Raw genomic sequence first — 15,389 nt, forward strand, 5'->3', positions numbered from 1 at the left:
ATGACACTAGTCGTAGATGGCCCGCCTACCACCAACGGCCTCCGGTCGTTTTATGGGATCCACATCATTTCAAGTCGTAGATGGGTTCACTCGAGTCGTGATAACTTCGTCATTTTTTTTTCTTTACATCATCTTCCTTTCTGTAAGCTTTTATTTTCTCTCTTATTTTTTTGCCAGGAGGATTTTTTTATAAGAATTAGAATTAAACATTCAATTAATTTATCCATAAATTAATTGAATTAATTAAAAATTAATTTAATATTAACTCATCGAATTAATCAAAATTTTATTAAACTGAATTAATCGAATTAAATTAAAAAATAATTATTTCAATTAATACTGAATTAATCAAATTTATTTTAAAAATAATAAAATAATATATAAAAAATTAATATTACTCATCCTAGTACGAATTCCTTTTCTTCCTCTTGTATCCACAGTGGACGGAGGAAATAGCAGCTAACAATGAAATATAATTCTAATTCCATTTTGATTAGTGGCCTTGACCAATCACATCATATCAATATATAATAAAATATTTATCCCTATCTCTAAAACTATTACTATAGATTAATTCAACTTCGACTTTGCTTCCACAAATATTATTTTATTCACTGAACTATACTGTTACATATTTCGCCCTAGATCATACAAATATGAATAAGTTTGAATCAAACTTTTCAACTTTCTCGAACGATTTTGTTTTGTAAAACGGACAATCTCTCGCATATTTTTCATTAATCACAAAACTGTTTATTCTAACCTTTGAATTGTAATTTTTAACTAAGGTAAATTTGGGAGGTGGCATATGTACCTCAACTTTGGGTAGGACCTGAGAGCGTTGTGTAGGGCAACATCCACTCTAGATCCTTCGCGGAACAATGAATCATATAAATGGCATATGAACTCTGATAGATCCTCTTCGATATCATTATAGACGAACGAGTGTTCACCGCCTTTCTCTGCATCACTATCTTCCCAGTCACTCGCGGAACTACCTAGTTCAGGCACAACCTCTTCCTCGGCCTCTTCTTCGTCCCCAATCTCAAATTTTCCATTCTCGAAACCGTTGTAGTCATTCATCCCATTGAATTGTATGGAGTGCGTATCGGGGGGATCAACGGATGGTGAGACAACAGCTTTGGCACCTGAATCCAGGAAGGCCTTCACCAGGCTCGGAGCAAGCCCGTATCTTCCAGTGCAAATTATGATTCGGTCTCGCCAAGCTCCAACCTAGTAGAATGCATGTAGTTGAATAAGTTTGTTTGGACCTCTTTAACACCCGAATTGAAAATGAACAAAGAAGAGTGATGGATAATCACAAGAATAAAGACTAGAAATAACTAGATTCAAGAGTAAAAGCACTGTTTGACTTATGAATCATAGAGTCAACCAAAGATACGTTAGTATGAACTTTGATGTTTAATGCACTAGATTTGTAATAAAATTGCAAGTGTTGGAGGCATATATTTGTTAAAATTTAAAGATTCTTAGATTCATCAAGAAATCAAAATTTCATGCTAAATGTACCAACTATCCCTATTAAAAATGCTAAACAATATTCACTCGACATGATCATCAAAGTAGTTGAATTTTTCTCCAAAAACAAAATAAATTATAGTCAATATGCACACTTACCATCCAACGAACATCGTCAGATGTCAAGTGAACAGCAGGAACTCTTCGGCGAAACATAAATGCACTTATCTCTTGGTTATCCTCCATGACCTTCAGAAATAATTGTGAAAGTAAATTTAGCAAATTAGGTTCTTGCTAAAGAGAAAACTAATACAAAATTTACTAGACAAGAAAATGCATACTTGTGTTTGACGTCCGATATACCTATGGTGAATACTGCCTACTTGAAAGGATCGCCATTTTGTTATTAGATCAGCTACCGATGAAAGCTTAGTCAAGGCATAAGCTTCCTTTTTGCTTCTTCCTCGCACAAGTGAAGAAAGGCCCATTTTAACACTTTGAAGAAATCCATCTGCAAGCTTGCCAGGCTCGGCAACCACGAACACATCATTCTGCCAACTGATGGGATTTACTAATCAGGACATATTTAATTAAAAAGTTAACAAATATACCTTAAATAATACAGCAAGGAGAATGACTATAACCTTAATATTGAACCTGTTAAATCATTCTCAAGAGCCAAATGTATAATGCCTACTTGTGGCAAGTTCTGCAATTTTTCATGCAATGATCGAACATGTGAAGAAGGCTGCCTTGAAACCACAGGAGAAGTGGGTGGAGACATGGATGTTTTTCCGATCGGATGACCATCCAAGCTAAAAGGTGGAACAAGATCAATCCGATTAATCCGCTGAGGTCCAAATTCTGGACTGTATAGTGGACTTGATGGGAAGCTTCCAGTGATTAAAGGGGATGTAAATGGCGTAGAAAATCTAGTGGTAGGTTTCAAAAGTCCAGAAGTTCGACTTGTTAGAGAAAGCCGTATGCCATTACTAGCACAAAACTTTTCAAGAGATCGAGCATGATTATCAGTATTTCCAATATCAGTGCTGTACGAAGACTCTACAAGTAGCACCATCCTCCTCCATCCTAATGAAGGGCTGCTTTCTTCAAGACCTTGGAGAGTCAAAAATATGATTCACAATGAACACCAAATATTTCAAGTTTGAAGTAAATCCCAACTAAATAAAATGTCGTTGATGACAAGTACCTTGATTTGATGACTTAGTTTTATAGTATTGTTGGCCATTCAGCCTTTCAAGCATTCTTTCTTCATTTTCATTTCGTGAAACTAACCGCTCGCAGACATTCTTGAACAGCTCAGAATGTTTCTGAATGTATTCCTCTGTTGCAGCCTCCAACTTGAGCCAGATAGCAGGATCAGTCTCATCAAGCTCCATATCATATCTCTCATCAACTGTTAGAAAAAAGCAAGTAGCAACATATCAAATTTACCTGCTCGTTTCTTGGCTTCAAAACCTTAAAGTTAATAGAACACATATAAGACTCAAGTTCTAACGTGGATTAAAGCGAAAATACTGCACTTCGGGAATCATAGGTAACAAAGCATCCAATGCTTCCTCCACCCTATCTACAGAGCAAGCACTCTCAATTAATACTTGACCAGTATCCATATAGCGCCAGCCACCTTTCCGACTCTGCATAATTATTAGGCCATCAATGATTCATTGCATTGTGAATCCAAATCTTACTGATACCAGCAATTGAAACATGTTAATAGGGACATAAATTAGTTGTTTTTTACTACTGTAAAACAGATGGCGAACTATTTTACAAAGACCAGATTCATATTTCTGCTAGGCAGGCCATTAAAGCATCAAGTAACACTTTATGGTGCTATATTATCTGTTGATAATGCTAGAGCCAAATTATAGATTGGAGAAACAAAGAGAAAAGTTGATTACCTTTGTTGGAATAGAACCACATCCTATGGAAACTAGACAGTCAATGCGTGTATCAGGCCATAAAAGTTGCGCTTCTCTAACAGCAAATATGGTTGGATTGTTTGCTACAATTGCGCCATCTTGCCAACGATGTACATCTGAGTTAAGATAATTAAAAAAAAAAAATTAACAGTCACGTACTCTGTCTGCAAACTTTAAGCTAATGAACTACAAGTGAAAAGCAAATAAAGGGAATAATTATAGAATGAGGAATGTGTACCATCAGAGAAATCATCAAGATAATATGGAGCAGCAGAAGATGCTCTTATAGCTTCCCATATTCGATGCTTGCAGCTCCCAATAGAAGCAACACGATGCAGACTAATTTTTGAACTATGAGGAGTTCCAATTGAGGTTACAGCAGGGCTTTCCATTCCTAATGGTGTCTCTAGAGTACCGGCTGGATACTACAGCAAGAAAGAAGGTTATTGCCAATCACATCAATTTAGACTAAAAGACAAACATTTTGTGTCAATTACAACTTTAAAGCATCAACGTTTGTTCTGTAAACTAAAGAAATATCATAAAAAATTGGTCCTAGACAAACAAAGATTTCAAGAACAATGTCAACTTCCATACCTGTAGAATTTAAAAACATAATAAAAAGAATCCATTTTATCTATATAACAATAAAAGCAAAGACAAAACAGCTAAACAATACTACCAGAACATATTCTAGAGTTGAAAATGACTTGTAGAACATTCCTGGTGCTTTATTGGTTTGATAAAAATACCAGAGGGTATCAATAAATGGAACAACATTTAAGACAATGAATTAAAAAATTGCTAGCTACATAACTTAAGATAATCATGATATTCAACGAGTTAAAGATTTTGGCAAACACAATTATATCAATTAGCTTCATAGTGATTTTGCATACTTGGTCCTCTCAGCTTATTAAAATGAAGGGGGCCTTAAAAGAATACTGATTTCAGTGGGGACATAAGACTCAGGTATCTGATCCTAAATTGTTGGGACTAACACGGCTTAATGATAAAGAATATGGATGAAAAGGAGTGATAACCCACAGTTTTCATCCTGCTAAATACATTTTGGTTGTTTCTTCCTTTTTTGCAATTGAAGAAAAAAATCATGAACATTTAAATACTAGATGAAAGGAGAAGAGACTGCATATTTTCAAGTAATGTGATTGTATCTATACTTTGATACCAAGGAAGCAAAACCAACCATTACAACAAGGGAGAACCAAATAGCTTCTTTTAGAGAGAAAAATAAAAGGAAAACAAAAGTGAGGCAAGGCTTTTCTTATCCCACACACTATTTTTAATGTATCATCTGACCCAAAGTTGTGACTATGGAAGTAGTCAGGATTCTGTAACAGAAAGAGTTCTAAGAAAACTCACTATTCTTCAAAGATGAAGTATTAAAGTTTTTTAGCTCTTTTCTGCTTTTCTTACTTATTCTCAGACATTTTTGCACAACACAACATAAAATCGAATTGCAATATAAGACAGACATTTTCATCTGACATAACAAAAATTCAGAATATATAATATCTTAGTATAACTAATTTTCTAAGATAATATATGTTATTTTGAAGGTGAGCTTTGACATAACAGTAAAGTTGCTGCCGTGTGACCTTGAGATCATGGGGTAAAAATAGCCTCTAGCAAAATGCAAGATAAGACTGCGTTCAACAGACCCAATGTGGTCCGAGTCCGACCCTTCCTCGAGATCACGTATTGGCGGGAGTTTCGTACACTGGGCTGCCCTTTAATATATGTTATTTTGAAGTTTCAAATATTTATATAATGTTAGCATTGTTTTATAAATTTTAAGTTGCTTATTATGATTTAAAAAGTAGATAAGCCTCTACATCATTTTGGTAATTATATACTGCCTACTTTCAGTTTAGTACAAACATTTGCAAGCTTTAACACCTAATCATGGATAGGAATGGGTGAAGAGCACACTAGAAGTAGACAAACCTGATAATTTCGAAATACAAATGGTTGAGCAGGTGTTACGCTAACTAGTGTAGACATTACAACAACTTTTGGAATACTCTTCACAGCAGATTCAATTAAGAGGTCACCATCTTCATCAGCACACATCTCTTTCAACAATCTTTCAAATTGATCTGCACTATGCTGTAAATAAATTTTGAATTTTTGATATGAGTAATATGTGTCTCTATCCATATTAACTAAATCAATAGAAATATAGAAATAGGAACTTCTAATTTCATACTTTGGACCCATGTACAACTACTCTAAAGCTTTGTGATGAACTCTTGAAAAGCTGATCAAGCTTCTCCCTCCAAGATGCAGCTTCATTATCCTTAGGAACAGGTTCGGCAAAGACAAGTTTTCCTGAGAAATGAGCACAAAAAACAATTAAATATTTGGCACAAAAAAAACAATGATAATGGTACTTTGCAAAGTCCAAACATTATACCAAGCTCCTTATATATATCTTCACATTGTTCTAGGGTCATCAGTTTAATTCCAAGAGCTACAGCAAGCATACCACCAGTTGATGTCCCACAAATCAAGTCAAACATTTCATGAATACGCTTTCCAGTCCCTTGCTCAATTTGTTTAAGCATCTGAACTGTTGCTAGTCCCTTCATACCACCACCGTCCATGGATAGAATACGTAGACCTTGCTTCCCAACAGGTCTTCCTTTTATTGCTCGTCGCAGGTTTTCATTTTCACCTGAGTTTAACATAATTAGATAGTGAGAGTTGAAACAGATACATACAGACCATTTAAATATACATATCATAAATAACTATCAGCTGCAAAGGACAAATTGGTGTACCAAGAATGGCCAAAGCGCGAGCAGCAGCCTTGTTTACCCGTGGCACAGATGTAACTGTGAGGCGTAAAAGAAGATCTCGCAGACTTTCAGATTGAGATAGAATTCGACGGTTTTCAAAACAGAAAGCTAAATTGCCAACAGCCAATAATGATAAGCGTTGCACCTAAATAATGTGAAAATAGCAATTTATTTCCCTCAAATTGGCATGGATAGATAAACTAAAATATTGTACACCGGCTAGCCTTACCTCCGTGCTCTTATGTGCATAAAGTGCTTTAAGAGATTTGAGTACATCCTTGGTCAGCATCTTTTGAGCTACACTGTCAGATACAAATGCTAATGTGACCAGAACTTGCAGTACAGAGATCAATTCTTCTTGGTCAACTGATTTCAAAAGTGATTCAATGGGTTGCATAATATCAGACTTAATCAATTGCATTGCCAAAGAAACATCAGAAGCCAGGGACGAGAGAGCAAAACATGCTTGTTCAACCTGCAACATATAGTACATGTTTGGAAAATTTCTTGTATGCCAATTGATAATTAGTACATCCTATACCAATATCCTAGTAACAACTTACCACATGACGGTCATCACTGCTTATCATACTTATCAACTGTCTTATGGCATTCTCTTCTTTACTAATTGCAACACGATTGTTGTGATCTTGCATGATTTTAGCTAATGCAGATGCCAACAAAGGATGATGACATGAAGAGAATCGGAAAATAAGGGAGAAGAATTCACTGAGTTTATGCTTTGATGCAGCAAAATAGGAGCTGTTTTCTGTCTGTAATCATGAAGAAGGTTGCAATGGTAAACAGAGCATGAACGAGGATAAATAAAAATTGTAGCATCACATCACCTCTATATGCACATTAACTGATTTAAGATTCTCAGTTGCCTCAATCCTTATATTAGCTAACGATAAATGACGAAGGTTGTGCAAGGGTAAAAAATCTGGAAGAAATTCAAGAGGATTTCCAAACAGTCTTAGAACACGGAGCTCGGCCATAGCCCTGCCACAAAGCTGAAGATAAATGTTAAGGCTAATAGTATATTAAATGCAGCATTGAAAGACATCAGACAAATATGCCAATCAAATGACCTGAAATCCAGAAGTGGCCTGACAAGTTTATTATGTTCCAGTGACAGTTCAACCAGCATTACACATTGCCGCAACTCGGCTGTTTGAAAATTGAGATCCATTTTGCCAGAAATAAGCATATATGACAAGCAATTATTAGCGCATATAAATGTGTACATGGGTTTACATGACCAAATAGAAATAAAATAATCTGCTTTATTAAGTTCACCAGTAAAGCATATATGCAAGCTCACCTGGGACAGAACTAAGCATATTATTGTCAACTCTTAGAACCTTCAAATTTTCCAAATCGCCAAGCTCGGGTGGCAAAAGTAATAACTTGTTGTTATTAAGATACAATTTCTCAAGAAGGGGCAGTTTCGTTAGCCCCACTGGAAACACCTGATAAATTTTAAGCTTGTATCAATGGATATAATGTCTGATGGCCTCTTAGTATACCACACAAAAAAGGATTGTACTAAGGTGCATAGGAAACTTGGGGGAAAAAGAAAATACATCAAATAACAATTTCAAAGTATCACGCTGGAAGGTCATAGTAGTATAAAGAGTTTAACATGAAAATACCATAAAATGGATGTTCATTGCCACCAAGTAAAGCTCAATATATGTAGAAGTGTCAAAGCTATACCCAGTTTCAAAAATCATTCTTTGCAGGACATTGGAGCAGAACTAATAAACATTGAAACTGTCAGAAAAAAGCTTCGACATGTTCTAGCAGATATATTAATGCGTAGAGAAAATTATCGAGCAGAAGTAAATCGCAAGTATATGGTTTTCAGCAACTACTCATATATTTTTGAATAGTCGTATTTTGATATTTGTGAAGAGCAAGGATGAGGATGATGAAGATTATGGTATAGACTGCACAATAGCAAAATTAAGTGACATGAAAAAAAAAACAATCTACAAAAGAAAATGAACAGAGGATTCGAGCAGGAAAAGGAAAGTAACCTACAGACAAGCCGCACCCGCAGAGGTTCACCATGGTCACGCTTTTCCAGTGGTCGCCTAACCCCTGAACCCCATTCCCCATCCCTGACGGCACCAAATTGGACCGAATCAACCGCGTGAAGACGCCGCCTCCATCGCTCTGCTGCCCCGACCCCGCCGCCTTGGACATTCTCACCGATCTGAGTGACTCCCTCCGCCTGACCACCTTCATCTCCACCTCAACGGATCCGCGCTCCTCATCCCCGCGCAGATCCAGCACCACGGCGTCCTGCGGCGGGGGGAGCGCAACCATCAACTGCGACTGGAGGCGGAGGGCGATCTGCTCCTCGTCATCCCCTGCGGTCCAGTCGAGGTTGATCCGGAAGCCGAGATCCCTGGAAGTTTGTCGGCGGACGGATGGCGGCAGCGGGGGCGGCGGAGGCGGAGGGGGGTGAGCAGGAGGGGGAGGTGGGGAGGTGGAAGGTAGGTTAACGTCGGCATTGTCGTCGGGTTCGCCGTAGTCAAGGGAGAGGTGGAAGATTTCGGAGGGTCGCTTCCACCCCAATCCCCACGATTGCATGAGCGCTCAACAATTTAACGGCGGGAGGGATTCAATAGGGTTTGAGGAGAAGACATCTAGCGGCGGCGATGGAGGAGGATCGACGATCGGAGGCGAGGGGTACGGTTTTTGATCGATGCGTTTGGGAACAACACAACACCAGCGCGGAGCAGGAGAAGAGAAGCAGCGGAGAAACAGACGCCGACTTGGATCGAAGGGTAGTAGCAGTACCTATGTATCTTCGAATTCAATTCATTGTTTCTCTCGGGCCGTGTAATACGTCACCTGAATAGCAGCCCATTAAAAGCCCACGAAGGATCAAGTGCAAAATTAAATCGAATTATCGGTACAACACTAAAGTCAAAATTTATTGGAAAAAAAAATAATATGATTGAAGAATGATTTTAAAACAATCAAATAAAATCATCACGTGGAGCACGTGACATGAAAATAAAAACAGAAATACTCGCATCTATCTTTATTAATATTTAGCTTGATATGAAAATTTGAATGGGGCTTAAGTAGGAAGATTATCTCTTTCTATATAATTTTTTTTAAAAAATTCAAGAATTCAGTTCTATAAACTGATTAATTCTATGATTAGTGCAGTCTTATATAAATTTACTAGGATAAATTAAGAAATATTTACATAGACTTATTCAATCAGTCAGCTTTCTTAAATTTATCATTCCATGGAAAGATCTTTATAGTGCATCGTAAATAGAATTTAAATCTTAGATATCTAGTTAACTGCTTGTTCCTACTTTGAGACATTCGATGAATGAGTCGTCGGTGAGTTTAGGAAGATGTTGACTGAAGTCGTTGGAAAGTCAATGGAAGGGATTTCATAGGAGGGTGAGCTAAACCTAAGAGGAAGAAAAAGGAGAATAAGAGGTTAGAATGACAACTAGGAGTGCCTCGACGTTGCCACTGTGATGCTCAAATTTCGATGTAAAAGATGGAGAAAGATGAACAGTTGTTTTAGATCCAGATGTAAGCATACCGCTCGAAAGTTTGAACGCCTTTTATAATATTACTGTCGATTATCTCTCTCTTCTATATTAATTGTGTATTAATCATTGATGAGGCATGTATCATACTGCGGTAAAGGGAATGTCTGATCATATCTGCCAGTATCATGAAGATCAAGATACAGGGGATGACCCCCATGTGCTATGACAATCAACATGTTGTATTAGTGCAAGCGCCAGCCTCTATTATGGGACCCATACGACCTTTGGGCTGTAAGATAATTGGGCTGGAGATTGAGGGTCTACTAAGTGGAAGAGCGTCTGCTAAATGGAAGACCGTCAAGCCACCAGGATTGAGTACGAGTAAGGCGGCCCCAATCGGTGCGAGTGATAGGCTCCTGGTCGGTTGGGCGGGGAATAACAACGCACTTTTGCTCAGTAGGCTCGTTCAGGGTGAAATGGAGTACGATCGATTGGTGGGACCAACTGGGGGATAAGTTGAGCGCCTTCGATTGGTGGGATTCTTTGGTCGGTGGGACAGACCGAGGGAGAAGCTAGGCTTCTTCGGTCAGTGGTACTGACTGGGGGAGAATCTAGGCCCCTTCGATCAATGGGAATGACTCGAGGAGAAGTTAGGTCTCTCTGGTCGGTGGGACCAACTGGGTAGAGAAGTTGGGCGCCTCCGATTAGTGGGATCGATCGGGGGAGAGGCGGTGTATGATTGATTAGTGTGATTGATCGGGATTGAGAGACAACGCTTTGTCCCATCGGGATTAAAGAAAGCCACTTGAGCAGATCTACTCTGTGTTGACTTATCTTGACCTTGGCCTCCACCTAAGCTTGATGCTTGACCCTTATGGACATGTGGAGGCTTGGCTTCCCATATTCATCTTATCGCAAACCTCTCCCTTAAGTTTAGTCAAAGGAGTCATAAGTCCGATTGACTAGATGATTGTGTTGGGAGTAAGCTCGATTAACTGGGACATTGAATTGGGAAACAATCACATCGATTTTGCTACATGTCAAGATTCTGAATCTTTATTGTGATTTGGCGTAATTTAGATCATAGCTTTACATTTAATGCGAGCATGATGATCAATTAATGTGGCATGATGATCAATTAATGTAGCATGGTGCTTAATTAATTCAGTGTGTTGTAATCAATCTTAATATTCGAGTCGGGCGTGCTAGGATTGTACTTTTTCGAGGTCACATGATCAATGTGATTTGATTGGCTGATGGGATCAAGGTGTCATACAGATTGAAATGATTATCGAAGATTGTGTCGATTGGCGTGCCTGATCGGATGATGGAGAAGCGATCCCACCTTTTTGCCTTGTACATCTGACAGATATGGACGAGTGGGCCAACGTATATTAGGTTGAGGGAGGAGTGCCGTTGTATTCATTGTTTTTCTCCCCACACTCACTTTTGGTGATTTCCTTTGCTCCTGATGATTTTCGTAAGTTTTTTCTTCCTTTTCTTTTGTTTCTTACTTCGGGACCATGACCAAGGGACATCCACTATCTCCTTGGTATGAGTCGATGTAATCAACGCTCACCAGGGATGTCCGGGACAAAATGAGGATAGCCTTCGACATTTCATCAGACCATCGGATCTGCATACCAACCATGGATTAGGTGCCCTGTCAATCACCCTCGGGCTTTCTTACTTTCTTCCAAGGCCAACTCCTTAGTGGGCTTTGCTTTTGATCCCTGAGTTCTTTCGGGATGTATCAAAATATTTTTAGATTTCTCTCCATCAATTAGCCTCAAATGTCTTTAGTATCCTTTGCGGTGTAGCTATAGTGTTTAGGTTATACTGAATCTCTTTAACTCCTTTCCTTTTCTATTATGAAGAGAGCTCCGTCTTCAGTGGGATATGTAAATCTCATTTGGATGATTATCCACATTTCCACTTGCATTTTGAGGTTGTACTCCATTCAGCTCTTCTAGTAGCTGAAATCTTCGTTGGAGAACTGATGACAGAATGAATAATGCTCAGAATAACCAAATTGTAAGGATACACATCTATACAATCCGTAAAAATTGGTGTCAGGATGACCTGTGGTCACACGAAAAATCTAAGGCAAAAAAGGATGTCGGCGTAGAAATTAGCAGTACAGGGCATCAGCGGCGAAATCGGCAAAAAAGATTTCGGCGCCAAAATCAACAACACAGACCGTCGGCACTGAAATTAACAAAAAAGAGCATTGATGCCGAAATTGGAAGCATAGGGCGTCAGTGCTGAAATTGGTAGAAAAGAGTGTCGACATCGAAATCAACAGCACAAGGCGTCGGTGTCGAAATTGGTAGAAAAGAGCGTCATCGCCGAAATCGACAGCACAAGGCATCGACGTCGAAATCAGCAACAGTAATAGGAGACGACACGACAACAGGAAGCAATAATAAGGGGTGGTAGAAAAATTAGATCAGAGAAAAAAAACCTGGCTCTAATACCGTATAAAAATTAAGAAAAAGAAAAAACTAGACATATTATTAAATCTAAAATTGATGCTTAGAAATACAGACTATAAAGTCTTATATAGTTAAGTTAAGATACCCTAAACCCTAAATATAAAAGGAAAAATGACTAAATTACCTTAAAAGCTATAAACAAATAAATGTATGTAATCTAACAATCTTTATGCCCTCCCTCTTCCGCAAGTGCAGCTCCAACAATTTCCTCAGCCTCCTGCTTTAGCTCTCCTACCTCGGCAATGACATCATCGCCATCTTGGCCCTAGGAAACCTCCTCAGCAAGTAGAACGACGTAGTGGAGGCTAATACTAGCGACGACATCATGACTTTTTGGGCCCCTTTCCTACTCCTCCACCTTGGTGGCCCTAACACCATCACCTCCTACTCCCTCAAAGACAATGAGCTATGGCTCCGTCAGCTCCTCAACCTCGTTGTCGAGGTGGTCATAGTCGTCTCCGTCTTCCTCAAATCCCTCCACAACCCCCATGTTTAGAAGCACACTATCATCCTTGTTGCCACTGATATCCTCAAGTACGGTGAGCACACGACGTCTCTATGCTTTGCCTCCATGGACCACCTTTTGTTGGGATATGCCCAATGTGGTGCATGCAAAAACACATTTCGTAAACATACGTAGCGAAAATAAAACAATAATAATTCCTAAATTATTACATCACACGCACCATATGCATACAAGGACATAATATGCCAAACATGATCACATAATTATTTTTTTTTATGGAAAGTAAATTTACGCTAGATGTACCTTACGGATGACCTGTAACAAGAATGACATCAACCATAAGCGACGTTGTCGAACCTCGCCTTTATTCATATCCACGCCGATCTCCTCAAGATAACTCCTTGAGTACAAGCCTCTCCTTTGGAAGTTACTAGCCACGAGCGAAGAAGAGGGATCAAGAGGAAGAAGAGAAGCACACAAGGGAGAGTTTTCTCCCTTGTGGTGGTCACGACAATAAGGAGAAAACTTCTCCTGGTTGTTGTGTGGCCGACAGCAAAGAGAGAAGGGAGAGGGAGAAGAGAAGAGAAATTGGGTTAAGGTTTTCCAAAAACTATACAAGCCAATTAATGATCTCATGTATTATTTTCTCTCCTAACCATATCTTTATATAGCCTTCATTAATGAGTTGGATTAAAAAGCCCAAATCCAATCTATTATCTCTTAACCAAAAAATTGACTCATTAACCCCTTTGGTTTGGTTCACAACTAAACCAAATTGGTTCATGACTAATCTAATTTGGTCTAACTCTTCTATTAGTGATGTGGCCCATCCACACTTCCATTCTGACAAATATTGCCATATTTGTCTTATGCATGGTTCAACCTGTTAGAGTGTATACTAAAAGCCTAGCTTTTTGTAAACATTCATTTTTGAAATAAAGAATCACATTGGTCAAATGTCTACATTTATAAGCTAAGTATAGTTGTTCAATTAATTTATATTGTAGATAACATGGTGTGTGGTGTCACACACAGAAGATCATGTTATCAGTTCCTTATAAATTATAAATAGTAGCTTACGACTAACATGGATAGGAACAAACTATTGGAATAGTCATAGTGTAATTTGGTATTAGTTTATCTTGACTATAAAATTATACTAGTACACTCTGAGTCTATTGAGCAGGACCAATTGAGATAGTTTCTTTTTATATTGACTAAATAAAGAACAAAACCTCTGTTATTATGGAAGTGTGTGCTCTTAATCATAATATAATAACAAACATGTATACTTAATATTTATTTCTTTAATTTATCAAAGGGTGCGATTTAGTTCGATAAATCAATAGGCCCGATAAGTTGAGAAATAATATTATTTATAGTGTGTGTTGTTGATTATAGAAGAAAACTGTGTCCTAGGAATCTAGGTTGATGATGTCCCTAAAAGGAGCTCATAAGGATTGTCATGTAAACCCTGCAGGTGGACTTAGTCCGACATGACAATAAGGTTGAGTGGTACTACTTTTGGAGTTAGATATTAATTAAGTGAGTTGTCAGTAACTCATTTAATTAGTGGACATTCGATATCTTAAACACAGGGAGATTAACGCACTCATGATAAGAAGGAGCTCATACAGTAATATGGGATTGGTGTGGTAGTTCAATACTAACTATTTAGTGGTATGAGTTATTATTGATGAACTCGAGTTGGGTGTTCGGGGTGAACACGGGAAGCTCAAGTTCATCGAGAGACCAAAACCAATTCCTCCTCTCGGTCCCTGTCGTAACCTCTTATTTATAAAGTCTTTACCCACCTTCTTATCCATCCTTAGGTGGCCGGCCAAGCCAAGCTTGGAGCCCAAGCAAGGGCTGACCAAATCAAGCCTTGGATGGATCAAGTGGTGGCCAACCCTAGCTTGGAGCCCAAGTTGGTGGCCGACCACAATAAAATTAAAAGGGATTTTAATTTTAAAGTCTTTCCTTATGCGGAAGCCATGATTTAAAAGAGAGTTTTAAAATTAAATCTTTCCTTTTATAGTTTCTACAAAAGATTAAGAGAAAGGTTTGATATATTTCCTTATTTGTAGTTAAAAGAAAGATTTTAATTTTGGAGAAAACTTTCCTTTTTGTAATCATCCACATGTTTTAATAGAGTGATTTTAATTTATAAAAGTTTCCTTTTATAACCAACCATGAAGGGAATTTGTTAAAGAGAAATTTTTATTTTAAAAATTTCTGGAAACAAATTAGGAAGTTTTAATTTTGTGTTTAAAACTTTCCTAATTTGGAGGACTTGTAGGGGCCGACCATTAAAAGAATAAAAGAAAATTTTTAATTAAATTTTCCTTTTGTTCATTGGCAAGGAAAAATAAGGAAGTTTTAATTATGTTTAAAACTTTCCTTAATTACCAAGACCAAGGAATATAAAAGAGAGGGTAGAGGTGCCTCACCTCATAACACATCTATTATTTCTCTCCTCTCCTTTCCTTGGTGGTGGCCGACCCTCTCCTCTCTTCTTTCTCTCTTCTCCTTTTGTTGAGGCCGGCGGCACTTGGAGGCTTTATCTCATCTTGGTGGCCGGTTGCTTGTGGAGAAGAAGAAGAGAAAGAAAGCTTCCCTTCAAGAAGAGTTGGTGGTCGAAACTTGCA

General features: G+C 38.2%; 1 protein-coding gene across 3 annotated transcripts; it reads right to left on the reverse strand.

The window, feature by feature from the left end:
- Window positions 1-586: 586 nt before the first annotated feature.
- Window positions 587-9,046, reverse strand: LOC122017080 (phospholipase A I-like). Of its 3 annotated transcripts, XM_042574559.1 has the most exons (18): window positions 8,294-9,046; window positions 7,572-7,719; window positions 7,339-7,417; window positions 7,096-7,249; window positions 6,811-7,020; window positions 6,477-6,722; window positions 6,230-6,392; window positions 5,863-6,123; window positions 5,656-5,777; window positions 5,394-5,555; window positions 3,664-3,850; window positions 3,405-3,541; window positions 2,999-3,137; window positions 2,690-2,896; window positions 2,124-2,595; window positions 1,821-2,037; window positions 1,639-1,728; window positions 587-1,233 (listed from the first exon to the last, which is right to left on the reverse strand). In XM_042574559.1, the coding sequence occupies exons 1-18, from the start codon at window positions 8,846-8,848 to the stop codon at window positions 784-786; spliced, it is 3,999 nt and encodes a 1,332-aa protein (XP_042430493.1). In that variant the 5' UTR covers window positions 8,849-9,046; the 3' UTR covers window positions 587-783. The 3 variants fall into 3 exon arrangements, 2 of the variants coding, with proteins under 2 accessions (XP_042430493.1, XP_042430494.1); XM_042574560.1 differs by lacking the exon at window positions 8,294-9,046 and having other exon boundaries at window positions 7,096-7,260; window positions 7,572-7,633; XR_006121270.1 differs by lacking the exon at window positions 587-1,233 and having other exon boundaries at window positions 2,137-2,595.
- Between the last annotated feature and the right edge of the window lie 6,343 nt (window positions 9,047-15,389).

Source organism: Zingiber officinale, chromosome 8B (assembly GCF_018446385.1).
Source record: "Zingiber officinale cultivar Zhangliang chromosome 8B, Zo_v1.1, whole genome shotgun sequence".
Lineage (NCBI taxonomy): Eukaryota > Viridiplantae > Streptophyta > Magnoliopsida > Zingiberales > Zingiberaceae > Zingiber > Zingiber officinale.